General features: G+C 42.8%; 2 protein-coding genes across 5 annotated transcripts; one reads left to right on the forward strand and one right to left on the reverse strand.

Moving 5' to 3' along the window:
* The first annotated feature begins 1439 nt into the window (after positions 1-1439).
* Positions 1440-22857, forward strand: phactr2 (phosphatase and actin regulator 2). Of its 4 annotated transcripts, none has more exons than XM_029835080.1 (13): positions 1440-1728; positions 14575-14760; positions 14855-14929; positions 15115-15255; positions 16279-16524; positions 17851-18361; positions 18524-18702; positions 19075-19231; positions 19332-19387; positions 19738-19799; positions 20002-20139; positions 20785-20861; positions 21131-22857. In XM_029835080.1, the coding sequence occupies exons 1-13, from the start codon at positions 1563-1565 to the stop codon at positions 21144-21146; spliced, it is 2010 nt and encodes a 669-aa protein (XP_029690940.1). In that variant the 5' UTR covers positions 1440-1562; the 3' UTR covers positions 21147-22857. The 4 variants fall into 4 exon arrangements, with proteins under 4 accessions (XP_029690940.1, XP_011601327.2, XP_029690942.1 ...); XM_029835082.1 differs by lacking the exon at positions 1440-1728 and adding an exon at positions 5388-5518; XM_029835081.1 differs by lacking the exon at positions 1440-1728 and adding an exon at positions 9648-9944.
* A 3318-nt stretch (positions 22858-26175) lies between these two features.
* sf3b5 (splicing factor 3b, subunit 5) lies at positions 26176-27571 on the reverse strand. Its single transcript, XM_003963781.3, has 2 exons — positions 27452-27571; positions 26176-27067 (listed from the first exon to the last, which is right to left on the reverse strand). The coding sequence occupies exon 2, from the start codon at positions 27032-27034 to the stop codon at positions 26774-26776; it is 261 nt and encodes an 86-aa protein (XP_003963830.1). The 5' UTR covers positions 27035-27067; positions 27452-27571; the 3' UTR covers positions 26176-26773.
* Between the last annotated feature and the right edge of the window lie 210 nt (positions 27572-27781).

The following is a 27781-nucleotide window of genomic DNA, read 5'->3' on the forward strand; positions in this document are numbered from 1 at the left end:
GTTTCTCCAATTTAACATGGATAGCACCACATATGAGAAACTCAAGCGGGACCCCACCAGCTCATACAAGAAGAAGGTGGTAGACTTACTACAGAAACTGGAAAAGGATAAAGCCATTGACAGACCACAATACTACCGTCTATATCCAGGGGAAACCATCCCTTGCGTTTATGGATTGCCCAAGATCCACAAACCAGAGACCCCTCTCAGACCCATAGTAAGCAGCATCAATTCTGTAACCTACAACATTTCCAAATACTTCCATCTTGTCGCCCATGGTTGGCAACACCCCACACCACATCAAAAACTCCCAAGACTTTGCTCAAAAAGTCGTTGGACTCACACTACTTCCAGAAGAGACTATGGTATCTTATGATGTCACGTCACTCTTCACGTGCATCCCCACCGCCAGCGCCATAGACACCATCCACAAGCACCTTCTATTGGACAAGAATCTTACAGAAAGAACAACCTTAACACCGGCCCAAATCTGCACCATGCTGGACCTGTGTTTGAACACCACCTATTTCCAGTACAGAGAAGGCTTCGACAGGCAGAAACATGGCTGTGCCATGGGCTCACCAGTATCCAGGCTATATATTTTCAAGCTCTCTCCCCAGCGATTTCAGAACTGAAGAAGCCTTCTGGATAGAAGGCGAAACGTCTTCAAGAGAAGAAATCCAGTCCAGTTGACAGAGAAAACTACCTTGGATACAATGACCTGGATGACTGAGAATTTACACAGACTTCCCAAAAAGAAGTGTGATATACTTTCATGGAATTGGTGTTCTTCCTGTAGCACCTGTTATAAAAAGCTTGTCAGGGAAATCGTATTTTTTCCACTTTTTTCACCAAGACATGGATGCCTCTGTTAAAATTGAATAACTAATTACACAACAATTAACTCTAAGGCGTGGGAACCCATAAATTGCGGAAGCCATGGCACTTGTAGATTACCTTAGAGTGAGATGTCTTCTCTTTTCGCTCCTCTGTGGCGTAGTGTGCGCGTGTGAAACACATGCGGAGCAGAACGCGGTGAAACCACACTAGTGCGGTGATTTAGCGACGTCTAACGTTTAAAATCCGAACTCTTTGGTCTCTTTGTATGTAATTAATTTGGTGGTCTAAACTATATATATAGTAAACGTAAGTTGTCACAACTGAATGTTACGTTCACCTCGAATTAAAACGGCTGCTTTATTTAAAACGTAGCTGAGGTTAAACTAGGACTTTTTAAAAGTCCTAGTTTTATGACTTTTATGCCCGTCGAACTTTCAAGGGTGGCCAAAAGCTGTTCTTGCTTACTGTGTTGCCTGTGCGGGGCAATTAACATTTTAACTTGTACAAAACATGTAAAATTATAGTGGCCATAACAGAGAGATACCTGCAATTACGCACCACACGCCCTCGCGCGTCGGTGTGGCCACATTTTCGAAATGTCTGTTGCGTCTTTTACGCACGCACAACTATAGCTGCTGTAAACCATTGACGATGCGTTACATGCTGGCGTTTCCTGTTCTCTCATCTTCAGAGAGTATACAGTGCTGACAGAGGAGGCAACTATGGATACAGAGCTGACAGAGGAGGCAACTATGGAGGAGGAAGATGGGGACAATCACCCGAAGATGAGAAACCCGCCACTGTGGCCCCAACGCAGGAGGCGATCAAAGAGCGACTCATTCGGATTCAGGTCCAATGTGCTGTGCAGGCTGCGACTGGCCCGTTCAGGTAAAAACAGAAAAGGCTCATTAAAAAAAACCTCAACAACTAGCATTTTCTCATTGAGTTTTTAAATTTACCGCAAGTCTCCCCTTCTGCTTTTTATCTTTCTTTTTCTTAAACCTCATAACTAAACAAGATAAAATCAGATGTACCCGATGGTCCCCGGAAGAACCAGAGATATGAGAGTCATCTGCACCTTGGCAACATAAAGCAAACGATCAAACAAGATGTAGGCATTCATAAGAGATAATCAGTTACTACATTCCAAAGTGACCTGTTATGATCTAGCTCCTGTGTGTGCGCGCGCGTGTGTGAGAGAGAGAGGTAATTGTCTTAAAACAGAAAGAAAATGGAGAAAAGACACATTTTCCGATCTTAATCATCTTGTCTGCTGAATTGTGACCATTTACAAGCATGTTTCTTGTTTTGGATCCACTTCCAAGTTCAGACTTGTGGATTTATTCTGCAGTCTTCGTGATCATTGTTTTTCGTAAGATGAAAGCCATCTTCAGCAGCTGGGCTTGTCTTCAGTCAGAGCCGGAAGTCTTGAGTTTATGACAGGAAATGTTCAGATGGGGTTTGTGCTGTTACGCTTGAAACTCACTGGTCTGAAAATAAGTCTTTGTGGTTTAGGGTCTTTTGTCTTTGGCTTTCACATCAGAGCTGTTTGATCCACCAGCAATTATTTCCGCTGGGCCTCCACTTCCAGTGTAAATCTCATCTGAACTCTGGACTCAAACGGATTATCACCTGCAAACATTTGAAGCCTCAACAAAACGTTGTCAGATGTGTTTGGTCCACTTTCCAGAGTGCAGTGTGAAAGTGAACCAAAACAAATGAAATGTTTCCGCATACCCGACGCAATCGTACCGAACCCTCCTGCTGAGAAAGAGCCTTTAAGGCTGAATGAAAGAGGTGGTTTTGTGAATCAAACGACAGGGGGCGCTACTACCACTACGTGCACATGCACATATGACACATCAGATGAGGCTATAACATGTGGGTGAGGAAGAGTTCTCAGATGGTTCCTGAAATGTTAACTGATTTACTGTCTTTAGACTTAAAGGGAACACAGTGATGACAAGCACTTATTCAGAGGGAAAAGCTCCGCTGGGGCATCTTATCAGGATTTATCTCAAAGGGGAGGCGTCTCTGTTCATGTGAAGAACTTTTATTTGTTTTATTAAGCTTTTTGAGAACTAACGCATGGCATCAATATCAGTGTGCTCTCAGGGTTTGTTTGTTTCTGAATCTTTAGTTGGATTTTCTTTTAAATGGTGGGTTTGATTCTTGTGAATGAGTCGTTGTCACCAAGCACCCACCCAGAAACAGAAAACCTTAACAACCAAGCCCAGCAGAGCTCAGTAGAGCCCAGTAGAGCTCAGTAGGTGCTTACTGAAAAGCCCCAATATTGTGCCCAGTTACATGATGGCTCCCGTTTCTTCTGTGCTTCCTGGCTTTTCTTGTCTTCCCAGATCCTCTGGTTCTGCCTATGCTTCCAGTTCTCCCAGGCCTCTGTGTTTGTCAAGTTTGCAACTCCAGCTGTTGAATGATCCCTCACAGAGGTGCCCCGCAGCTGCAGCCCCCAGAGCCTCCAGCAGCGGAGGCCGCTGTTCATTTATTATGCATGCAGACATGTTTAAGGACATTTACACATGCTGTATATGATATTACACTTTCACAAATGGGCATCACTGATGGGATCTGCTGTCTGGTAGCAGCACAATGGCCTCCAGATTGTGTCACAGTGGTCTTAACGACTCCAGAGAGGGAGAATATATAACAGGAGGAGTGTGTGAAGACAAAAGGATGGATGAGAGAATAAAGAGCAGAAAATAAAGGAGACAGGGACAAGGAGACAGTCAATGCAGAGATGAGATGTTGATTAGACACGATTAAGGAGGAGGACAGGATGGATGAAAATGTAGAAGAAAAGAAGCTTCTGGTTCTTTCAAAATTGCATTGATTACAGATGGTTTCAGTCTGCAACAACTACTTGTTAAAATGTGATGTGCTGCTCTGCCCTCTTTGCCGCCCACACACAGTTTATTCTCAGTCGCTCCTCCAACAGCCACAAATGAGCCTCCAAGTACTTCTGCACTAATTGAAGGCTGTATTACAGCACAGACGGGCAATTTAATTAGAACAGTTTTTAGACAAGGACTCAGATCCACATATAAAATACTGAACAAATCAGTTTGCTGGTTTGTCTTCCCAACATATCTTCAACAATCTTTAAGTTGATTATGCAAACACAACCGGTTACATTTACTTTAAAAATGTCAAAAAAAAAACAACAAAGAGTTTTTATTTTTTAAATTTATTTCATTCATAATATTTATCAATCTGACACACAGGGTTAATTATACTTTTGTCTTTGTTAGAGTGAGTGTTAAACTGTGTGTGCGCATGTGTGTGTGTGTGTGTGTGTGTGTGTGTGTGTGTGTGTGTGCGTGTGTGTGTGTGTGTGTGTGTGTTGGGATTGATAAGATCACCAGTTTTAGCTCCATTATTAGTTAATTAATAAATGAATCTGCATTTATTTGTGTTTACAGTCTGTTCATGTCTCACTCATCATTTTCTTCTCACAGATGAAATCTAGTGAAAAGACAAACAGATTTCATAAAAGGCAGGAAATGAAAGCTGCGGCTCCTGTTTCTGAAGGCAAAAACAAAAGACCAGTGAACTAATTTTTCTCTTTTTCATGTAATGAGTGTTGCCTATGTTGGTTCTTATGCTTCCTCTTTTATTTTGAAGGTCTTTTTCTTCATCCTTGTCTGGGCCTAATTCCCAGTTGTCCCTGATGGTGATGTGGTGGGGGTTATATTTATTTTGTTTTCTTCCTCTTCCAAGACTTTGTTGTAGGTTTTTGATCATATTTGGACTTCTGTGTTGCCTTTTCTCTCGACCGATGTTCTAGATTTTACAGCGAAAAGTTCCTGAAAAAAACTGTGCTAATCATTAACAGAATTTCTTGATTAAACCCCAGCCATACTATGTAATTTAAAGTCAGGATAAAATAGGTTTGTTTGACACCTTATGTAACAGTAGTACTGAGGCCTGTTTGCTGTGAGGCCTGCAGTAAAAATACAGATAAGAAAAGGTGGGAAAGGGAAAAGCAAACACTCTGAGTGTATGTGATGCTTCTTTCATTTGGCTTGAATTGGAGGTGTTTTGGGACTTAAAAAGTTGTGGGTGGCAATGGATGACAGTGGGTCGTAGCCTCTTCTACGATGCAATAATGAACTGATTTACTGGTGTACATGAAGCAGGTTAATTATCTTATGGTGCGTGAACGTATGTGTGATTCATCCAGAGGAGTAGATTTAAAGGATAATGTGGAGGTCTGCAGGCTGGAAGTGTGTGTGTGTGTGTGTGTGTGTGTGTGTGTGTGTGTGTGTGTGTGTGTGTGTGTGTGTGTGTGTGTGTGTGGGTAGAGGTGAGATTGGAGCCAGACCGTTGCTGGAGGGATGGAGGGAACAGAAACTTGACAGGCAGAGAGATGGAGATAAATGCGGGAGGAGACTCAGATTGAGAGAGCGAGAAGGAGGGACTGAGATGGAAACAAACATTAACTTTTAATGGTCTTTACTGGAGTAAGACTGGGAGGGGGGAGCGAGCAGAGTCGTCAGTGGAGAGAGAGCAACGGAGGAAGGAAGGGGAGGGTTGAGCCAAGAGAGAGAGAGAGAGGGGAGAAGGAAGGACAGAGGGAGGCAGAGGGAGGTGGTGTGTCGGAAAGACGAAGACCATCACACACTGCTCATATATTCCTGGGGTCAAGTCATGGAACATGACGGTGAGTTAATCTACAAAATAAGCTGCATCCTGTCTGCTGCATGTGTTGTCCTGCACCCCTCGTGTCTGCGTCACTGCAACAGGAGCCACGTGAGAGATTTGTTCTTGCTTCTCTTTACTTTTCACGTCTGTCCCTTGTCAGGACAAATGACAGGCTGTAAATTCTCCTCATTTCCCTTGATTATGAACCAGCCAGGACACAGTTTCAATCACAGGGACAAGTCTGGAGGGAACCTTTTGAAAGGACGCTGTTTGGAAGTAAATCCTGAGTCACTACTGGTGTTTGACTATTGTTCCCAGTGATGGTGGCTGTAACTGGGAGCGAGTTCATATTTCCTGAAATCTAGAATAAACATGTGTCAGTGACAGCAGAGCCATGCATTATGTAAGGCAACACTACTTTAAAAGACAAGTAGTGAATGTTTTGCAATATTAATAAGATGCTAATGCTGCAGGCAGAACACTTAATAACCTAAACATTGGCTGTATATTCACTTAACATGCTCCTACTTTGCTGCGAGGTGCAGTTTTGGTAATGCTTATACATCATTATTGCATGCTTATGCCTAAGAAAATATCAGTGTCATAAAGCTGCTCACAGTTGCATTAATCCAACAGGGGCTCTCATATACATTCGTGTGATACCACCTCGCCTTAGTGTTTCTATAGAGGGACGGAAAAAACAGGATTCTCGGTGGTACATCCTGTACCAGACCAAATTAAATTTATGACACATCGGCATATTTGTGTCACACTCATATCGGAAGATATTCTTGGTTCATGTTGTCTAATTTTGTCTAATTGCTGTTAGTGGTGTTTGTCAGAATACGTCACATGTTAAATATAAGGCAGGATGCTATGCATGTGTGTGGTGGCGAAGCTTAGCCAGCTGCTGAAGGCTTTACACAACATAGTAGCACTGCGGGGAGGTTGTGATACCACAGTTTGCAAAACAAAGCAGCACTTGGTCACATACCTGCAGGTAACACAATCTTACCTGTCCTCCTGCGCTGCAAGTAAAAATCCAGAGGGATAAATTATATTTATTTATGTTGTTTGGATCCATCAGCATCAGGGGAGGATGGTTAATGTTGCCTCAGAAGAACACCATTACCCGTCTCATTGGCTACTTTTCTACATTAACGTGGGAGTTTTGATGAACATTCATGGATAGTGTAGATGTAACGTGATGGGTGAAGTGGGTGAAAGCAAAGACACCAACAAACGTTACAAATGTGACGGCGTTTGGTGCAGGCGTGAGTAACAGATTAGCTGTGCAATGTGGTGGATTTATTTATTTATTCATAGGTGTAAATGACAGGATAAGTGTGTTTAAATGTACCAGCCTTTCACCACTGTGTGACTGCACACCACTGGACTCACTGAACACAGTCACACGCACCCACTGGTAGAACCAGACAAACCATTACCGTGTTTCCATAACAGCAAGCTGATGACAGAAAACCCACCTGGAGAACCTGTATTTGCAGTTTTCTCCAGTAAGTTACCGTCCAGTTGGTGGTTTGTTAGGATAGAAAATGTCCTCCTCAGAATTTATCAGATCCAACTTCTTCATGAATAGTGTTTGGAGACGCGTGATGGTGTGATTATCATGAAAGACCCTCATTGCAGAACACTTTTCCGTGTCCCTCCCTGTCTCTCCCTTTTTCTGTGTCTCTATTTGTCTCTCTCTGTCTCTCTGTTTCTCCTTTCTTTCTGTGTCTCTCCCTGTTTTCTGTCTTTCCCTGTCTCTCTGTGTCTCTCCTTGTCTTTTTATGTCTCTCCCTGTCTCTGTGTGTCTCTCCCCATCTTTCAATGTCTCTCCCTGTCTTTCTGTGTCTCTCCCTGTCTCTCCGTGTCTCTCTGTCTCATTTTCTGGCTGCCTGTCTGGCAGGATGTCAACTATTGATTTACAAAAGCAACATTTTAGCAACGATGGCGTCTTATGGATTGTGCCAGATAGAATACAACAAACAGGAGATCAGGTTTCAGAGGGGCTGCAGAGAACCTGAGCCTCCTGCTGTTAAAGATAAACCTTATTTTAATAGAGGACAGGTTTTCTGTCAAGGCGGTTCTTTCTTTCGACTCCGTTTCCAACAGTTGTGGAAAATGCATCGTTGTCGTTCGGCCTCGTTGAGGTTGTTAAACTGCACCTGCACAGAAACTGATTAATGAATAAGTCACAGGAAGGCTGGAAGGGCCTTGAAAAGTAGCACTTAAACAATTATTACCCCCGTGTTCTGCTGAGGCTGCCACTTAATATTTGATGACTCTTTTCCTTTCTTCTGGCCTTTCTCCTCCATCGCCCTCCCGGTCTTTTTCTGCTCTTCCGGTCAATGAAAAGGTCAAAATCATCATCTGATGTCTGACATGGTGTCAGGAAAAGATGGAAAAGGGTTCACTTTGCCCTCCTTCTCATAATGCTGGAATAATCTTGGAATGTTGTGAGATGAGTAATGGACAGGCTGATGTCTTCTATAATCTGTCTTCCTGTTGTTTAAATGATGTAATCAGTGTTCTGTCCTTGGTCAGGGAGCCCAGCCACTCGGTCTCAGCCGGCTCAAACCCTTTACCTTCGTTTTGCAATTTATGGTCGACATTTGGAGAGAAGTGATGTCATCAGCGTTGAAATCTTCAGATCTGCAGGGGAGAACTGGCCCAGTAACATTGACAGTGATTTTAATCCCTCACTGGTACCAACTCTGAACCTGAACCGTGGCCTCATCAACCCTCCCTCACCTTCTGTATTTGGCCTAAACCGTCATTCGGGCTCAACATTTAGAAAGAAATCATACGGAACCAATAACGATCCACTAACTACATAATTTAAACATCTTGCAGCGATCAGTACAGATTGTTCACTATAGATTACAAATCTGTCTATTTAATGAGCTGATTTATAACCTGAATTATGACTCAATTATCCCGCCTGATGACGCTAATGCAGCCATTTTCCTCTGTTAATTACACTAAGTACTTTTATCATTCTGTACTGGCTTCCTGCCTCTGTTATCCACTTCTGTCAAATACGGCTGAACTCCTGTGATTAGAACAATAGATCTTTTTGGGGTCAATGACTCTAAAGTTACCCACTAATACTAGTTCTACTCTTCATATATACTTTTATAGAGTAAATAACCAACTACTTTTTAAACAGTGTTAAACATGAAAAGCCAGTATTGTTTTTAGCACTAATTAATAGATTAATCGAAAAACAAACATATCACAACTGAAGTATTTTACTTAATTTGATGTTTAATTTAAATTCATGGCTCCTATTATAGTCTGATTTGTACGGTGTGGATGCCTTTGTCAACAGTAGGGGGCAGTATTCTTCTCAAATAAAAAAGCCTGCGTGAGTGTGTGTCTCTATTCAGCGTGTCTCTAATGCAACAAATCAACAGTAAAGGATAAATAATTGTACTGACCTGAAGGGACCACATTTTATTTTATCAATCCTATGAATAGTCTATGTTTCAGAAACTCAAAGTAACTTATTAAATCAATATGATCACAAAAAGCTTGCGATTCCAGAAGAAGCAAAATGTGACACAGCAGCTCCACGCCCTGGTCGCTCCTGTACTGATGAACCTCCACCTTTAAAAACTTTCCACCCACACTGAAAGAGCCTGGATACAGCACAGGGGCCCTCCGAACAGATCCTCACATCCACCAGAGCCTCTGTTTTTTCTCTTGAAACACAGCTGGAGCTCAGTGCTGAACACTGAGTTTTTGGAGATCACAACCTGACTCAGGTGCTCCACAGGTGCCCCACAGGTATCACACAGATGTCTGAAGAAGCCTCACTCTTCCAGTGTTAGATCCTACAGATATAGTAGAGGTGTGCCATATACTGTATTGCATGTGTATTTGTGAAACATGCACTGAGGTGATGCGGGGTGACACCTGTCCAAAGGGTCCTTCTGAACTGGTTTTTGTTGGCGCAGCACCTAGACACAGCTGGAGTTGTCTCCATCCCTAAAGCATATTTCTTCTTTCTTTTGTTTGATCACCTTACTAAACCCCACTCTGGTCCATTTGCCCGTCAGAGTTTTGTGCCAGCGTGCTGGTAGTCTTACAGCCTACATATTCTCCCCTCCACCGGTGTGAAAGCGTGTGGAGGTGTCGGACCCTGGCACCCTTTGACCCCAGCAGCGCCTTCAGTCTGCGCGGCGAATGAGAAGCATTCTCCGGCCAGAGGAAGCAGGAGGCGGGAGGGGGAGTTACAGAGACTGTCACCCTGCAAACCGACGGCTCTCAAACTTAACTTTCTCCCGAAATGGAGTCCGTCGGCGGCTGCGTGCGGGCTTTGTGCTGTGGGAGGCCGTGAGTGTGTGATTTTCGAGGGGCCCCGGTCCGGCCCGGAGCTCCGGGGACGCCGAATATGGGTCAGACAGCCGTGTCTGCCGTGTCTCAGGCGGACAACGGTGAGTGCCTGTAGTCCCTCCTCTCGCCTCTGAAACATTCCGCTATCTTTACCCAGGATGTCTCCTCATTCTCGCCCTCTTTCTTCAGCGGTACCGCCGCCGGTTTCTAACCGAACTTTCGAGTCAAAATAAAGGCACCAAGTTTTCGTGCTAATAGGAAGTTAGCTTGACCACATTTGGCGTGTGGATTCAAACCCGCACCTCTTCACGAATTATTGGTGACTTTTGTCAGTGAACAGCAGCATTAAAGCAGGATGTAAATGTTGCGCAACCACAGCGCTGTTAAAACGGTGTTTTGTCGCAGCCTCTTTCGGGTTTTAGTTGATCGACTTAATTATAAACATACTTTTAAAGCTTGTTTATCTCTGTCAGGAAACAGGAAATCCAACAGAGCTCTGACAGTTGCAAATCTCGACACGTAGAATTTGTATAGGTACCGCAGCGAACTTTAAATGCACTTTAAACTTTCTTTGACACACTCCTAATTCCTCCGACCCAACGATGCTTTAAAATACGACTACACCACTGACAGCAAATGCAACATTCATACACCGTTATTTAAATTCCTTAGCTTTTAAATTGGCTTGAAAGCTAAAATGCGACAGCATTTGGATCAAAACGGTTCACTATTCTTCTCTAAATCACTTTTTGTAAGTGCTGTTTCAGTATTAATTACATCCTATTGTCTCATCAATAATTCCACCTGTGTTGTATTGGTGTTTCCAGCAACAGCCTCCAGTGATGATAACACAAAGCCATCAACATTTGAAGTAAAGGGTTTAGTAGCTTATTTAAACAGTCTACACACACACACCCCTGCAGCTAAAATGATCTATGGCTTTCATAGTGATGCGTTCACGTGCTTTAAGTGTGAAGGAAATTTCATCAGCACTGCTGACGTCTCCAATGCTGCGTTTTTTGGGGTTTTTTTTTTTCACATCGCAGTGTTGGCTTGAAGCCTCCAGGTCCGGCGAGTGTCATGAGTTACTGACGTTTGCCTCTCTGACCCACATTTTTGAAAGATTTGGAAAAAATGAGCCAAGTGTTGAAAGGCGGGCCCAGCTCTCACTCCTCCCTGCTCCCGTCCAACACGTCCTGTTACAGTTTTACTGTTCCTCCAACTTCTTACTTTCTCTTCTTAATATTTTCTAATACGCCAACTTCAGTTTCCACTTTTCTGTCTCTGTCTTCATTCCCTTTCTTCTCTTCCGTCTCCGTCAGTCTTCCTCTTGTCCTTCCCTCCTCAGTGGCTCACAGTGAAGGAAGGAAGCCTCTCCCCTTCCCCTCCTCCCTCCTCCACCCATACTCTTCTTGTACCAGCTGAGAAGCCTTTGAACAGAACATTACTGCCCACCTGTACCCGTGGAAGCACACAAAACCTGTCGGCATTTACACGTGTTTTACACAGTATTTAACGTGCGTGAGCGTCGGGGCTCGGCCTCCTTAAAGGAGCATCTAAAATTGGAAATCAGTGCTTACAATAAGGTGTCTGGGTTGAGGCCAGCTAGACCAGTTGGAGCTGCACTGGTGGTGTTTAAGAGAAAATATGAAGATGCATCAACACTCGCTGTTGAACAAATTTGTTGTTTTAGTTTCCCGGTGGCCCCGATGTTGCTGGAGGGCAGATAGAAGCTCCTCTGTCTTTAAGGTTAAGATATGTTTACTATACAGTGCTGCAGAGGGTTCATGATGTCACTTTCTTGGTGGATCACGGTGTTGTCGGCGGTGACAATAGCTTTTAGACAGTTGAGGTTTGGGCAGAATGGCCACACCTCTAAAAACTGTTGATAACTGGAAACAGGAAATCTATTTCCACTTTGTTGTGTTCAGCGACGGATGTCATATGGGCTCTTTGTCACTGTCCTTCGTTAACCTCCCTCCTTTGTTCTTTTAGGTGCTTTCAACACGGCATGAATCTGGATAAAACCAGTGTGAATTTGTCTGACCGAACTGGAACCAGTTTGTATGTCTGCTTGTAAATAGGCAGATCAATATCTGCTACCAGTTTCCTGTAAACTAGCATGAGCAGGGTAATAACGGGAGACTGACTCCTAAAAATACAGAAAGGAATGTTGCCGTGATGATACTTAACAAACCAAAAGAAGGTCATGATTTTAGAGTTTCCTTCATTCCTGTCTCACCTGCTCATAGTGACTCTGTCCACGTCCCCGCAGGTTTGATAGACCTCTAATGGTGATGATAATGGCTGATTTTCTCATCATTAACAGCTGAACATTAGCAGCTGCAGATATTTGATATCATGCAGGAACAGGAAGAGTGTGTGTGTGGGGGGTAAGAGAGAGAGAGAGAGAGAGAGAGAACAAACATGGGGACAGCCTACAGCATTGACTGCAATTGTTTTATTTATGTATATTGTTGCTGTTTGTTCTAAAAGCTTCTGTGTTTTGTTCCTGTCGCTGATGAGCAGATGTAGCTGCTCCATCTGATTGGATACATTTTTGACAGTGGAGACTTTTACCAAACTAAATTTCTCCCAGTTTTATTCATCAGAACATTACCAACTCACGACACCTAAATTAGACTGATGCCACATCTGCATTTTTATTTTCCTCCTGCAGAGTAAAACCATCATCTGTGCCTCCTGTCTGACTATGATGCATGCACATTGAGCTCCAGATGGTCACCAGCATCTGTGGCTGGTGCTCCTGATCGTTATCGGCCTCAGAAATTGATTTCCTTCCTTCTGATCAGGCGCATAAAGCAAAATCAAACAATAGAAGCACAAACATTGCTTTTGTGCACCGCGGCACTGCAAACCCGTGTTAGTATTTTTTCAGACTGGATTTGTTCAGGTTTTTCACCAGTCCGGCATCATTTAAACAACCATGCCATTTTATCCACCTTAGCCTAAAACTGACTTCTGTCAGGAACCAGATAAGAACCCAAATGCGACACACGAGATTGGTTGAACACCGCTTCATTGTCGGAAAAAGACAACAGACGGGATTCTCCGGGGAGCGAGCAGAACAGAATAGTCGGGGACAGGCAAGGTCGAGATCGGGCAGAAGGCAGACAGAGTTTACCGGGGAGCAGGCTAAACAGAATGGTCAGGAACAGGCAAGGTTGGAACCGGGCAGGCAGGAAAACGCTGGAAAGTCATCGGGAACGAATAACGATCTGGCAGAGAGCAGGTGTGCCTCCGGGGTTTAAGATGAGCATTCATTAGAGTCCTGATGCACAACAGGTGTCACAGCTGCGGGCAATCATGCCCGTGAGTCACTTCGCCCCGCACACCTGTTGTGAATCTGGACACTAATGAGCCCCTTTCTTAATTCCCGGAGGCACACCTGCTCCCTGTCAGATCATTATTCGTTCCCGATGACTTTCCAGCATATTCCTGTTTGCCTGCCTGCCCTGTTCCGACCTTGCCTGTTCCTGACCATTCTGTTTAGCCTGCTCCCCTGTAAACTCTGTCTGCCTTCTGCCCGATCTCGACCTTGCCTGTCCCTGACTATTCTGTTCTGCTCACTCCCCGGAGAATCCTGTCTGTTGTCTGTGTCCGACAATAAAGCGCATTTGGGTTCTTATCTGGTTCCTGACAACAGGTGTGCGGGGCGAAGCGGCTCACGGGCATGATTGCCCGTAGCTGTGACAACTTCATTGACCCAACACTGAAGGCATCATATAATCATTAAACAGTTCATTATGACAGCTTTTTAACCCACATCCTTCCATTTTCCTCATCGATAACCTCACATGCGAAGCCTGAAACTGCTGTAGCAATCTGAAAAGTTTGTCAGTTTTTGGTTCTGAACCATGGTTTGCGCTCTTTCTCCATCAGTGTTTGGATTTTAATGACTTTTAGGACTCATTGTACTTCATAATGGTGTCAGTGGAGACATGTTGATTTCTGGCTTCCTGCTGAAAGTCACAACTGTTGACTTCAATATAGAAGGTTTTTGGCTTCAATGTTCAGTAAAACGCTGCAGTTTTCCCTCCTTAAGTAGTGCAAGTTATCTTGTATTGCTGTGTTGCTGCTGTGTCATTATTACACGCATTTTCTGTACTGGTTGTAATGATTATGTTGAAGACAAGTGCAGGGAAACACGCTTTGATTCCTGGTTTGTTCCTTGCAGTCAGCAGGTTTTCAGTTGTGGCTAAAATAACAAAATCTATCCACTGTTTGGACCTGAGAAATCACATGCTGCTGTTACTCTGTGCTCTGCAAGGGCCTCTGGTGCTGCATGTACACACACTCACACACACACCCTCCACTTGCTCTGTTCAGTATCCCAGAATTCACTGCTCCTCTAATCGTTCCACAGGAAGCAGAGGAGTTGTGTAAGGGCAACAATCTCAGCAGTAAGCACGCTCACATGAGCACATACAGATGCCGGAAAATCACTGCTGCTGCTGCTGTGGAACTGTGCTTAATACATAAGGACTCAGTGTGCATTTCCCTTCTAGCATCATGGTCATTTAAGAGAGTAAAAAGACTCAATCATTTGATTTGGTAAAAGTCTGAACTTACTGTAATTGAATTTTCGCTCTTTTTCTGTTGGACTTGATGTTCCTCATTAAAGCACCAGGACGGCATCTGTGCTGGCCTGTGGCTGCAGGAATCCAACATTTATGTGATCTCTCTGCTTCCTGCATGTTTGTCTTCCAGTCGATGCCTTGGAGAAATCGTCCTCTTTGTCCAGCTCTGACTTGGTGGTGGACAGTGCAGCAAACACCCAGAATTCCCACGCAGCAAGGCAGCAGCGCGGCAAACTGTCTTCATTAGGAAAACTCTTCAAACCATGGAAGTGGAGGAAGAAGAAGACCAGCGACAAGTTCCAGGACCTTTCCAAAGGTAGGACTCGTTCTTATAAGGCTGGATGAAATCTGCATTTAATATATTTAAAACATTCCTGGGAATTTAGGGAATGATGATCTTTGTCTTTCAGTTCTGGAGAGGAAAATCTCTACCAGACAAACGAGGGAAGAACTAATTCAGAAAGGAGTTCTCATCCTGGATCAAGGTTCTCTTCTTTCTTTTATCTCCATGTTTATTAATATCCTGGATTTGAGAAATGTAATTAAAATATAATAACAATTATAAATAAAATAATATAAAGACTTGTTTCAAAGTTAGGCTGCACTTCCAACTGCTGTTTAATATGAGAACATCCAACTTAAGAACTTTTTTAAAAATGTGATCTGCCAGATGAGACGATCACCACTGAAAACCAGAATGGCCACGCCACCTCCAGCGGGACATCAGAGGAGGTCAAAGTTCACGTAGAGTCCTCAGAAATGGAGGAACAGGACCGAGCCAGTGACTCCTCGAGCAAAGAGAATAAAACTGGTAAGTCTGATCCCCCCTGCCTGCAGTTATTCTTAGTTATTGTTAACAAATATTATTTGTAGTCAAAAAAGGTTCACTCACTTGACAAAACTGTGTGTCATGTGTTAATGTGTCATGATGGTTCTAATTATGATTTCAGACACATGAATTGAACAGCACCTTTGTTACAAATACAGAGCTGAACACTCCAGACTCTGGAACAGTACTACACTTGGGTCCAGAGCTCTTTGGAAGCTGGTGCAGTGCGTTTGAAATAATCCAGATGTGACTACTGTGCTCTCGTTCATATTTATTCGCTAAGGTTAGAATGTGGCGCTGATTTTTCAGGACACCTACTTTATGCAGCATGCCTCCTGGTCCAGGGTCTCTCATTCTGGATCAAAATCTTTCACTTGTGTTTTTGAGCCTTTTAGAAATGCAGCAGAGAGTATTCATATGCTAGAAGTAAATACTGCACCTTTTGGGGCCTTGGTTGCCATGGAGACTTACTTTATGAAGCAAATTTGTATTGGCTGCAGTTTTCTGGTTGACATTGAATCCTCTGCGGGATCTCAGAGTGGCTCTAATGTGTTCAAATAGATATTCCAGGCTGATATCATATCAACCTGCAGTCAGTATTCTCCAGCTGAAAGAGCAGTAGGCATCTCCTAATACCTCCCTCTCAGGAGACAGGAGACTGCTCTTCTGCCCGATGCAGCTTAAGTGTTCTGCTGATCTCCTCTCAACCCTGTTAGCATTGAGCTACCAGCTGTTTGTTTGTTCGTCAGTAATCTGGAAGAACCTGGTGACAAAACACACATATCCAGTTATGGGACATGCGTGCCTCTGCGCCGGAGGACACTTGTCTTTAGAAGCTGCTCCAGATTGGATCAGGCCCGTTCTCCATCAGTCAGCAGATGTCTCCCTTCTTTGAGCCACCGCTCATCTGCATGACCTTTTCCTTGTCTGTTTTACGTGTCGCTTTGGTTCTGTTTTTAACCGTCATGTCATACTTTCCTCTCCTGTATTCTCCGATTAACCCAGAGAGGTGTGATACAAAATCTCTTGCTCGTGTAAATCAAGCGCGACCCCGAGATGTTCAAGCTAAAAAGCAGCCCAGTGCCACCCTGCCTGCCTCTTCCAAACCTGCAGGTGGCACTGCTGTGGCCACCAGACACAGAGACACTGCCTCTGGGACTAAAAAGGCCAGTAAACCTACAGGCAAGGCAGGCTCATCCAGTCAAGTTAAAGCTAATCCGCGGAACACTAACAACATTAATCGTGGGAACGGTAAGTTCAGTTCGGTCCGCAGCCGGCTTGCCCGTCAGAACCCTCAGCTGCCTGCATCACTGCATGGAGAATGTGCTTGTGTGACTTTGTGTGGCAGGAGATGAGTAAGTGAAGTCAGCTAAACCTGTAAAACCAAGCTTCACCGCCTTCCTTCCTTAATATGAGTTTGTATCTGGTTGTGTTATTCTCCTCTCACCACACATCTGGGTCACTTCTCAAAAACAGAAGTGAAAAGCAACGTTGCGCAGCTCCGAGTTTGAGTGAACTGAGATGTTGATGGGAGAGGTCATGTGAGAGTGAGTGTTGCACGTTTCTTTTATTTCCCCCAAACGAGCTCTGGCAACTTGTGATTGAGGAACATTACCTTTATCTAGTGTGGTCGGCAGCATCCTGCAGCATGTAGAAGTGCACGTAGCGCAGCATGTGATTTCCATGCGGTCATTTCTGAGGGCCTCTGTTTGTTTTATGTCGGGAAACAGTTGAACTAGAACAAAAGCTGCTTTATCAGAGATGATAATATTCATTGCTCTGGCTAAAATAATCTATTTTGGAGTTATTTTTCAGATGCACTAGACCAGGGGTGGGCAAACATTTTGATTCGTGGGCCACAATGGGTTCTAACATTTGGGGCCGGACCAGGAGCAGATGGATGGATGGAGTGCTTTGGTAACCTCACCTCATTGGAGAAAAAATACACATCTTGGGATATGGAGAAAACATGTGCTTTAATTTCAAATGAAAATGAAGAGAAGCATTACAACAAAATATCTGACTTTGGAATGAGTCTTAAAACACTTAAAATCAAATGAATAAAATGTGCCTTTTAAAAAAAAAAAAATTAATAACCATTTCTATTTTAAAGCACTGAAAGTTCTGTTATCCTTCAGGATATCACCATCACTCTCCTCCTGACTGTCTTTTTTCTAGTGGGAAAACACCAGAATTGCAGTGAAAATATAACATTAACAAGGTTTATTCATTTAATTTTTCTAGTTTGGCGGGCCGGATTAAAACAGGCAATATGGTCTAGTGACTAGACCATATTGCCTGGGGTCACATGTTCAGCTATTAGTAGATATCCGCATGTTGTGTGGGTTATGTGACACCTTCATGAAGGCTGACGCGGTTAGACTGTCAGCTAAAAGCCCACAATATAAGAACCTCCAGTAGCCTCTAACTCAGTTTAAAAGTGGCACATACATTTATCACTAAAATGTAAATGAGAGTACTTCCTGTCTCCACTAAACTGGCATCGGCCCCGTAGCCACCAACAAATGTGGCTGTTGTCACATCTGTCTAACACACAGATCTACTGGTCTCCCTCAGCTAAATCCTCCCATCCAAAGAAGACTGGGTGCACAACGAAAAACACTTCATCCTCCACCCTTCATTCTCGTGGCACAAAAAATGCTGCTGATGCTGTGGCCCAGAATAACAGGAAAGATGCAAGGACCAACAGGAAATCTGACCCTCCCACTGCTGCTGCAGCACAGAAGACATCAGAAACTTCAGGCCAACCTGCTGATCTGAGGTCCTCTCCTCGTTTGTCTCACGGAATATCTACCTCATTGAACGATAAAGAAGGGCTTCAAGGCGCTTCTGGACTGGAGTCCTGTTCAAAAGTCTCTGTTCCAAGTGGTGAGACCCACAGCAGTGGGGCTCCTGAATCCCAGGGGGTGGCTCCTGATATCAAGAATGCTACAGAGGACAATTCCTGTTCGAGAGGGGAATTGGACTTTAGCTCGAGAGGGGAGAAGCCATTGAGAACACGGTGTGAGGCAGGAGAAGACCAAATACAGAGTGAAGAGAAGGCACCATCTGATGAGAGCAGCCTGAGGTGAGGAGCTCTCTGTGTATTGTAACACTCTAGCACCGTTGTAGAGGTACCACATGTAGAGTTACCACATAGGTGGTACCCACCGTACTGCATCAGTGTGGGGGCGAAATATGCAAATCACCAGTTGGTTGTGTTGTAAGCATTGCCATGGTTTCCCTGCAGGTCAGCTGAGTGTCAGCCTGAAAGGCCGCAAGGCCTCAGTGTGAAGACGGAGTGTGCCGAGGTGACGATTATACCTAACAGGCCGAGAGACAGCCAGACCAGCGATTCTGACTCCGATGGACCCATCCTGTACCGTGATGAGGAAGAGGAGGAAGAAGAGGAGGATGAGTACACCAACAGTATGACAAAAATATTTTCATAAGGATAAGAAGGTTAAAACGATATAAAAGAGGAAAAAAAGCACAATAAACACACAACAGTCTGTAAACATGAGCTGAAAGTCAGACCCAGTATTTATTAATGATAATATAACAACCACTGTATTGATAATGCAACAGACGATAGTGCCATATAATGATTGTTTTATAGTAATAACAACAATAATAATGAAAGATTTTAGCCGTTTTCTAAAGGGAGGCAGTTATTGATGAGTTAGTTCCTCTCATTGTGGATCATGACTGCGATCGCCATGTTATTAGGACTCAATGCAGTGGTGTCTGTGTGCTGTTTGCTAATGGCCTGTGACTAGTTCTTCCTCTTCTGTGTTTCAGGCTCTTTGGCCATGAAGATTCGCAGACGAGACACCCTGAACATTAAACTGGGGAACCGACCCAGCAAGAGAGAGCTGGAGGAGAAGAACATTCTTCCACGGAGCTCTGAGACGGAAAGACATGAGCTCCGCCAACAGATAGGCTGCAAACTAGTCAGGTATTGCACATTCAGACACACTCCACTGAGAATGAGGTGTGAACATTCAAATTTGGCAGGAATTGTGTGTGTGAGGGTTACCACACATTTTCTCTTTCAGGCGCTTGAGCCAGAGACCCACAACAGAGGAGCTGGAGCAGAGAAACATCCTCAGACGTAGGTGTTTATAAAGCACTTTGAAGCTGACAGCTGAGAAATATCCCTGTTAGACCATTAACGCCTGTAGAAATTTTCAATCTATGTCCTGACCTTCACCCATGGACTGAAAATATGACACACATGAGAGTACACAAACACTGTAGTCCTCGGACAGATGAGTTGAAATGAATTAAATGTCCATTTAAATGAAGAATGCTGCGCTTTTTCAACTCCCACCCATTGTCTTCTCCTGCGTTTACAGTTAGAGGGTATTCAAAGCCATCACGGGACGTAGGTCACATGACTCCTGACTATGAGATGTCAAACTCAGAATGTTTGAAATTACTCTTTTTGTGCTTCACATGTAGAAAAGAATGAAGCTGAGGAGCAAGAGGCCAAACAAGAGATTAAAAGGAGACTTTCCAGAAAGGTTCCGTACACACACATACAAATGCACACACACATCATTTTTGAGTTTCCAAACTTGTGAATTTATAACATACATACAATATTATTTAGCAATAAAATAAACTAAAGTCTTCCTCCTTTTCTGGAGATCTGTAAAATAGACAGAAAGAATTAATAAAAACACTCATTCTGCGACCTATTTGATCTTATCGTCCTGTGTGCAGCTCAGTGTGCGGCCGACAGTGGCAGAGCTCGTTGCTCGACGGATCCTACGTTTTAACGAGTACGTGGAAGTAACTGATGCCAAGGATTACGACCGGAGGGCAGACAAACCCTGGACCCGTCTCACCCCTGCTGACAAGGTGCTGCGAAAATCCTCGAGTGCTAATCTCAAAAATGTTGGCTCCCGTTTTGCCTGAGGGCATTAGTGAGGTTTGGCAATGAGTCTTGGCCTGGAGGCAGTGTACCAGTTTATTTCATGCAGGGGATGATGTTGGTGTTTAAGCTGAAATGAATTTTAATGCCTCAGAAGAATACCAGGTTATTGACTTAATCATGATATTATTGTGTGATCCTGAAACTTTAATGCCTTCAAGAAACAAACAAAGCACTTGTTGTAATCAGCTTACAGGCTTTGTTCATTCTGAGTTTACGTTCTACTGCTGTTTCTTCATCACACGTATTAGTATAGGTCATATTTATACCTGTGCTGTATAAAAACTTTCAAAACTCACCAGTTCATGGCTGTTTGCCGTTATCTGTGCCATAAAGATTATGTGAGGACAGTTAGAGCATCATCAAAACTCTCATTAAAGCCTCTGTGACGTTTATTGCATTAAGAATAGAAGAAAGTAGAACTGCACTAGTTTATAAATGTCATTATAAAAGAAGAGCGATTGTTCTGGAGGGCAGTTTCTGTGCTGGGGCTCCCTCTGCTGTTAAAGGTTTTTACTACAATTGTACACCCAAATAACCGTGTGTGTGTGTGTGTGTGTGTGTGTCCTCAGGCTGCCATCCGTAAGGAACTGAATGAGTTTAAGAGCCGTGAGATGGAGGTTCATGAAGACAGTAAACACTTCACCAGGTATTGGAACAGTCGATAAACTCCAGCGTGAAGCCAAATGTTAAACTTCATTACTAATTTATCACTCTGAGTCCTCTTTATTAGATCACATTGATCAATATTTACCTTATTCCAGCTCCCCAAAGCCATTTCCTGTAACTGCATTAAGGCCACGATGTCCATCCACTCCAGTTCATTAGCCTGACACGCTGAACACCCATGAAGCTGAGATATAGCTGTGTATAAATCATTAGGTCTTCATATTCTTATGTTCTTGTTGTTTTTTTCAGATTCCATCGACCTTGAGTAATTTTACTATTTGCTGGATGTCAGCAACATGGGAGCTCTGGGATCCACAGCTGTTGCTACTCTTGCCACCCTCCATTTTTTCCATCTGCAGCTCAGTCTACTTTGGATCCAGTTGTACCTGATGTATACAGTATTTTTGTCTGTTGTAACAGCTACAGTTGTGTCAGGCCTGTCAGTGGACAGTGGTGAAACATTTGCACATATACAGTCTGTTGAAGAGTCATGTGTATAGTACTCAGATTAGAACCATTTATTTATTATAGATGGGAAGAACCTGTTTATGTATGGTCTTTTGTGCTGCACTTCAGAGCTTATTGTTAAAGGAGTAAAATAATGTCTAGTTATACTAAACTTTTACTTGAGAGGGTTGAAGAACTGCCTAATAACCATATATGGGCTTCCTCCAGAAACAGGAAGTGTCGCTGATTGGATGCCGATGTCAGTGCCTGAATCAGAGGGGAGGAGTTATTGGTTTTTCTTTTTTTTTATTTCTCTGCCTTTTGTGAAAATCACATATTTAAAGCACTCCGCCGCTAGAGGGCGTCATATCATAAAACGTGGAAATTGTAGGGGTCGGGAGAGAGCTAGTCCAGGACCGGTTCGGTGGACACTTGAACAGTGAAGTGCAGTTAAAATTAGTGCATTATAGAATGTGAAATCCCTCAGCCACCATCCTGGTGGTACATGATGGAAGTTCTAATGTTGGTTCACAAAATGCTTGACTGACCTCAGATTTCTTTTAGCTCTGTCCTCCATTTATGTGGTTAAATGTAGCATTTTTGGATCCCTAAAAATACAGTTTTATTTGAGAAACACAGAGGCTGCAGTTGGTACACTAAGGATGGCGCGAGCACCCGCATTTGCCACAGAGGGATCCTCTCTGTGGCAAATCTGTCTGGATCAACAGGACACGAGTCCTGCTCTCTGCAGTGTTTGACATTTCCAAAGGATTCAGCGTGGGAGGAGATTATTGTAGTCTGGATGTGGCAGCATTTACGTCCATTACAGTGTTGAAAAATAAAAGAAAAGTGGACTGCAAGAATAAGAAACCTGCTGTTTAACCAGAAACAAGTCAAACTAAAACTCAGTTAAATGTTATGAGATCATCCATCTGCTCTCCCTCTACTTGCCTTATTTTCAGCATAAACTCAGCCAATCTTGCACCTCCTGGTTGGTCCTGTAAATGGAACCATCTCCTCTTGTTAAATGTACTTCTGAACAAACATTTACTGACAGCAAGCACAGAAATTACTTTAAACTGTCCTATTCCATCTTTGGTTCACCTGAGCAAGCAGGACAAAGGTCCCGTCTGCATCCTAAGCTAAGCTAATTGCCTGGTTTTATTTATGACCCCAAGAACTGCTTCGTTTTTAAATTGGTCTAAGTGAAAAAAACACCTTTATACATGATGAAATGAGGCAACCTGTGATTGGTTTTCCTTATCAGATTGTATGTTTATGCATTGTTATTCATAGGACAATAAATGTTTAAAAAAAATCAGGACAGGAAAAGCGTTATTGAGTGTGGCAATGTTAAAAATGTTCTGAGGATGAAAATACCATTTAGAAAATGGACTGATTCTGAAGTCTGCAGCAGAGTTGAGTCACGTATGTTGTTGTATATTAAACTTTTGTACAGACTGTTTATGAGGCATGTGGATACATCCAAATCAGTTTTACCAAGAATATTATATAAATGTTTTAAACTCTGCCACCGTCTCTTTCAGCTTCCTTTATCAGGAATCCGTTCGGAGGTTTTCTCAGCAGAATATTAAAAGATCGGATCTGAAGAGACGATAAATCCAGTGTTTGGATATTGTGAGGTCAGTAAAGGTGAAGCAGCAGCAACATGACGGATGTGATTCCTCCTAAATAAGAAGAAAGAAATACTAGTTCCTCATTCTGTTCAGAAAGCTTCAACTACTTTGGTTTCTAGTTATGAATATTAATGAGCAGAAAGTTATTTTAGTATCTGAAAATTATGTTTTTCTGATTAAACAGCCTGACCGGAAGAATATTTTCCATAATATATGATAATTATGCCAGCAGCAACTTCAATTTTCCTTCTTTTAAGATATTGAGTCAGATAATTTCATGAAATCATAATTTAACCTGGATGAGAAGCTTTGAAACTCCTTTAATTCTCAGGAAAAACCTGCTGGAGACTCAAGTCTCTAAATCTACATTTTTACTGCAGAACTGACATGAAATTCCACCTTTTACTGCCTGTTGGAGGCCGTCAGGCTGCTGAGTGAGCAGAAGTTTTAATCTGTAATCAGTCAAAACTGATGGAGTTCGGTCTTAGCGAGAGGAGACCTGGAAGAGTTACAGAGCTGTGATAGAAAAAGTGAAATGGAGGTTAAACAAGTGGAGTCTCAGGACACGTTCACATTTCATCTTTAAGATGCTTCAGCATTTACTGCTCAATTGCATGAAGCTTCTGACAGAATATTTAAATTTAAATTAAAGACTTTTGGAGCCACTAAAGCCAAAACATTTGACGCTTTTAAACATTTGCAAGTAATTTGAGTTGGAGGCTTTTATCAAACATTATGGCACTCAACAAGTGGATATTTCAGCTCCAAGCTCTGCAGTGATGAACCTTAAAAAAGTCCATTGTCTGTGCTGTTACATATCTTGTTAGCGCTGCTGCAAAACCATTTTGCCCCGCCTGATAAAGACCTTGAACATCCTTGAAGGTCTGGAGTGGAAAACCTGGTGGAAAAACTAAAGGGGTGCAGTGTAGACCAGTAAACCATATGTATTCTCACCACCAGATGTCACTAAATCTTCCACAGCAAACTCAGACATTTATTACAGATGGCCTCCCTGAGCTGTGACCTCCCATGAGGTCCGAGGACCTTTGTCAAGCAACTCCTCTGGGATGACAGATCTCGGAATAATGATTCTTTCATGTCTGTGGTGTTAGACCGCAAGTGCTGCAGGCACGTCTGAACCTTGGACTCCTATATTTGTCTAATATAAGAGGTTTCCTTACCAACGGTCATTAGAGCATCCAGCTTCTTCCTGGGTGTAATGGATTGATTTATTTTATGGCAGAGCGATGGGACCAATAACAACAGTGGAGGAGAGTGGATGTGGAGAAGAAAGAAGATTTCTTTTTCTATCCAGGATGTGTTGGTTTTGAAATTCTTTTTTTTTTCTTTTTTTTTTTAAAAAGGATGGAACTAAATCTCCATCTCTTCGGTGACTGAAGCGGTCGTGACTGCGGCTGACCTCCGGTGTCACGGCTTAAGCTGAACATTCTGTCCCCTGACCTTGTTGCCTGGAGGAGTGTGAAAGAAAAGATTATATAAGCTCACTTGTTGTCCAGAAACAACAAAGTGAGAATTAAAAAGGAGGGGAAAACCCCAAAGCAGCAGCAAATTTATCTTATGAACCTGCTGTCACACTCCCCTGGAAAGATGAATCCTAAAGACCTAATAAAAAAAAAATCGACTTTTTTTCAGTAAGGAGCAAATGTCCTGTCCACCGCATGCTCACCTGTGCTCTTTATCTGGGAGGACTCTCAGCAGGAGAGATTAAAAACTGAATCAAAGGGAGAAGAAATTAGATGGGAGGTTTGTAGTTGAGGCCGGAGGAGATAACAAAGAGAACAATGGAGGAGAGATGGGTGGGGGGTCCGGAAAGGGTGAGGATGATTATTGGATGGTGGCAACACAGAGAGGAGGAATTCAATGAAATGCTGTAATCAGAGAGTTGATGAAACCAGCGTGAGCTCATCTTGTGCTGAGATGTTCAAACAGGAGCGAGATAACATAATCGCTGTGGATGTCTGAGCTTCACAATCAAATAACTCGTGAAGAGACGGCACAGAACTTCCCACTGGAGAGGATGTTTCACAGTCCAGGGGATACATGGAAATCTACGCTGTGATTAAGCTGAAACAAAAACCAACCTTGAAATCAAATCAAATTTATGATTAAAAGAAAACAATACATTCCCACTTTATGCAAAACCAATGAAAAATCGATCAATCAGCCACCAAAGTAAGTAGATTCATCCTCGGGGAATCATAAATGCCTCCAGAAGATTTCATCAGTGATTGTTGAGGTATTTTGGTGGCACTTCAAATGTTGACAGGGATTCACTTCATTCTCATTCAAATTCAAACATTTAATTTGGAATAAAGATTTTTTTTCTCTGATTCCTAGGATTCTCTTTTGTTCTCTGGCTTCATCAGCACCATTCCACCTGCAAGTGAAAAGGGAGAGTTCGTGTGTGTGTGTGAGAGAGAGAGAGAGAGTGAGAGAGAGAGATCACATTGCAACAGTCCTCACTGTCACGCCTGACTTGGCCTCTCCGTCCCCATGACTCCCAACCCAGAGCAGATGGTGAGGACTTACCCCTCTAAGAGCCTCCAACGTGCACACGGATGGACCTGAGGCACCACATGAGCACTTCCTTGGCGAACATCCATCTGTTGCTCAGCCCAACGATGAGTCGTGTTCACGAGTGTGTCAGCAGTGTGGAACCCGAGCAGCTGCTGCTCTTCTGTCTCACTCTTCCTGCAGCAGAATGGGGTTTTTTTTATCCTCTGAAGCAAATTTCTCATCTCTGAACATCTTTTTCAAGAAGCACTTCAATTGAACCAGCGAGTCAATCAGTTTGTCTCGTTAGGAAGCACTTTAGAAATAGCCACTTTCTGGAGTCTAATTGCTGCCTCATTTCCACCATCTCTAACGTGCCTTCAGGGTCTTTCATGACTTTTCACAGGATGAAGAAATCGGTGACTTAACTGTCAGAAACCACACATAGCTTATGTGTTTGCGCAATCCAATGTGTAGGTGGGTAATTAGTGTTCGTGTGTCAGATCGTGGGCGGAAAACAAATGGAAATACGTCTGCAGGTAGAACGCTACGTTGTCCAATATGACCACAAACGCACCATTTTACAGGTTACGATCCTGGTTTAGCTCGACTGACTAACCTGGTGGGATTCAAGTGTTTTTAATGTTATATCTTTAGGTATTTGGTCAATGGTGCACTGGATTTTAAGTAAAAAGATCAAAGTCATGAACAATTTTAATTTTATAAGTCATTTGCTGTTGCACAATCAATTAATCCAAAGAAAATTCATCGTGAAGACAATGATCATGAAGTGAACACAATTATTTTGAAACCAGGAAAAGAAATTGAGGAAAATGTGAAAACCTGTCTATTATGCTTAAAATTCCTCTTGACTCCTGTTTTGTTTCACATCATAACCCAAATCTGTCAAATTCTCTGTTCTTGTTGTTCAACATAGGCAACAAAGGCTGAATGACAAGTCTACTGATGATTCACACAACTTCAGATGCACAGTGACCAATCTAATCTAAGATGCATGAAAGTAATAGAAAAGATTTATTAAAAAAGGCGTAGAACTGAGAAGGAAAACAAAAGGAAACATCAAAACAAGAGTTGAATCGACACATGCAAACAACAGAAAATCACATGCATGTCTGCCCCATTTCAATCCTGAGCTTTTACTATCAAACATCTTTCTGTAAATGGGGGGGAAGCTGTTTTACAGCTTTCCAGATGAAAAAAACAATGTTTGTGTTTAGCAGTTAAAACGTAATGGCCAGAAAAGATGTGACTTTGAAAAGAATGATGACAGAAATTAGGAATCATCAGGTTTGTCCACTGGTGGTCCACATGGCTGAAGCATCTTCTCCATCAGATTGAAGCGGACACGAGCTTTGCTCTCATTCTCGGCCACAGAAAAGTAGTTGAGCAGGTCAAAATGTCCCATGTATGAGCAATAAGAGTCTCTGTGTTGGTTGACCAGCCATTCCCATTTGCTGGTGTCAGCGTGTCCAGTGCCAATGTATTTGGACTGAAGATGCTCTAGCTGACTGTGGATGTTGTATCTGTCCGTCATCGTTGTTGGCGACGAAGAAGATTCCTTTAAAATCTGGAGGAATAGAGAGAAGGAAAAGCCGGACAACAGCCATGATATAGGTTAGGGCTAATGATGAGCTACTGCTAAAAAAAAAAACCGCCAATGAGAAGCAGGTCTTTAATTTTATTCCTAATTTCACGAGCAGTTTCAAAATGTATAATTGTAATATAAAGACAATAGCATCCGTTAAGCAAAACAATAGCTCTGGCCGCGAGTGTTTTTGAGCAATACTTGTAAGTAGTTAGCATGCTAACGTGGTTTTCAGTAGCTTTGAGCTAATAGCAACGTGGGGTTAGCTAAATTGACTGCCAACAAATGAACAAAAACCTAACAAACAGACTTAAGTATCAATAACATATCGAAAACAATTTAACCCACAAATGCAAAAATACTCACTCAATGTAGAAGAAAGAGCTTAAGAGACAAAACGTTATCTCGCTTCCCCGGAAACCAATACAGCAGAAACTTCCTGTATGTCCCACTTGTAATGACAACCGTGCAGAAACGAAGATTTACCTGCACGGATAGTGTGTCTTTATCAGCACAGACCTTAGCTGTGGCTGCATTAAAGGAGGCGTACAATATTAAGGGATATGAGTGAAAAATATTTAAAACTATTAAAGGAGATTTCAGATTTTGAATTGTAGATATGGCAGACTTTTCCTCTGAACTTTTGAAACACAATAACAATATTTAATTTCATGTGACAGCATGTTTGCCATAAAG

This window comes from Takifugu rubripes, chromosome 4 (assembly GCF_901000725.2).
Source record: "Takifugu rubripes chromosome 4, fTakRub1.2, whole genome shotgun sequence".
NCBI lineage: Eukaryota > Metazoa > Chordata > Actinopteri > Tetraodontiformes > Tetraodontidae > Takifugu > Takifugu rubripes.

Coding starts and splice junctions, on each gene's coding strand:
- phactr2 (XM_029835080.1), top strand. CDS start 1,563: ATGGATACAGAGCTGACAGAGGAGGCAACTATGGAGGAGGAAGATGGG. Junction 18,703..19,074: donor GGAGGATGAGTACACCAACA/GTATGACAAAAA, acceptor TCTGTGTTTCAG/GCTCTTTGGCCATGAAGATT. Junction 19,232..19,331: donor ATAGGCTGCAAACTAGTCAG/GTATTGCACATT, acceptor TTTCTCTTTCAG/GCGCTTGAGCCAGAGACCCA.
- sf3b5 (XM_003963781.3), bottom strand. CDS start 27,034: ATGACGGACAGATACAACATCCACAGTCAGCTAGAGCATCTTCAGTCC.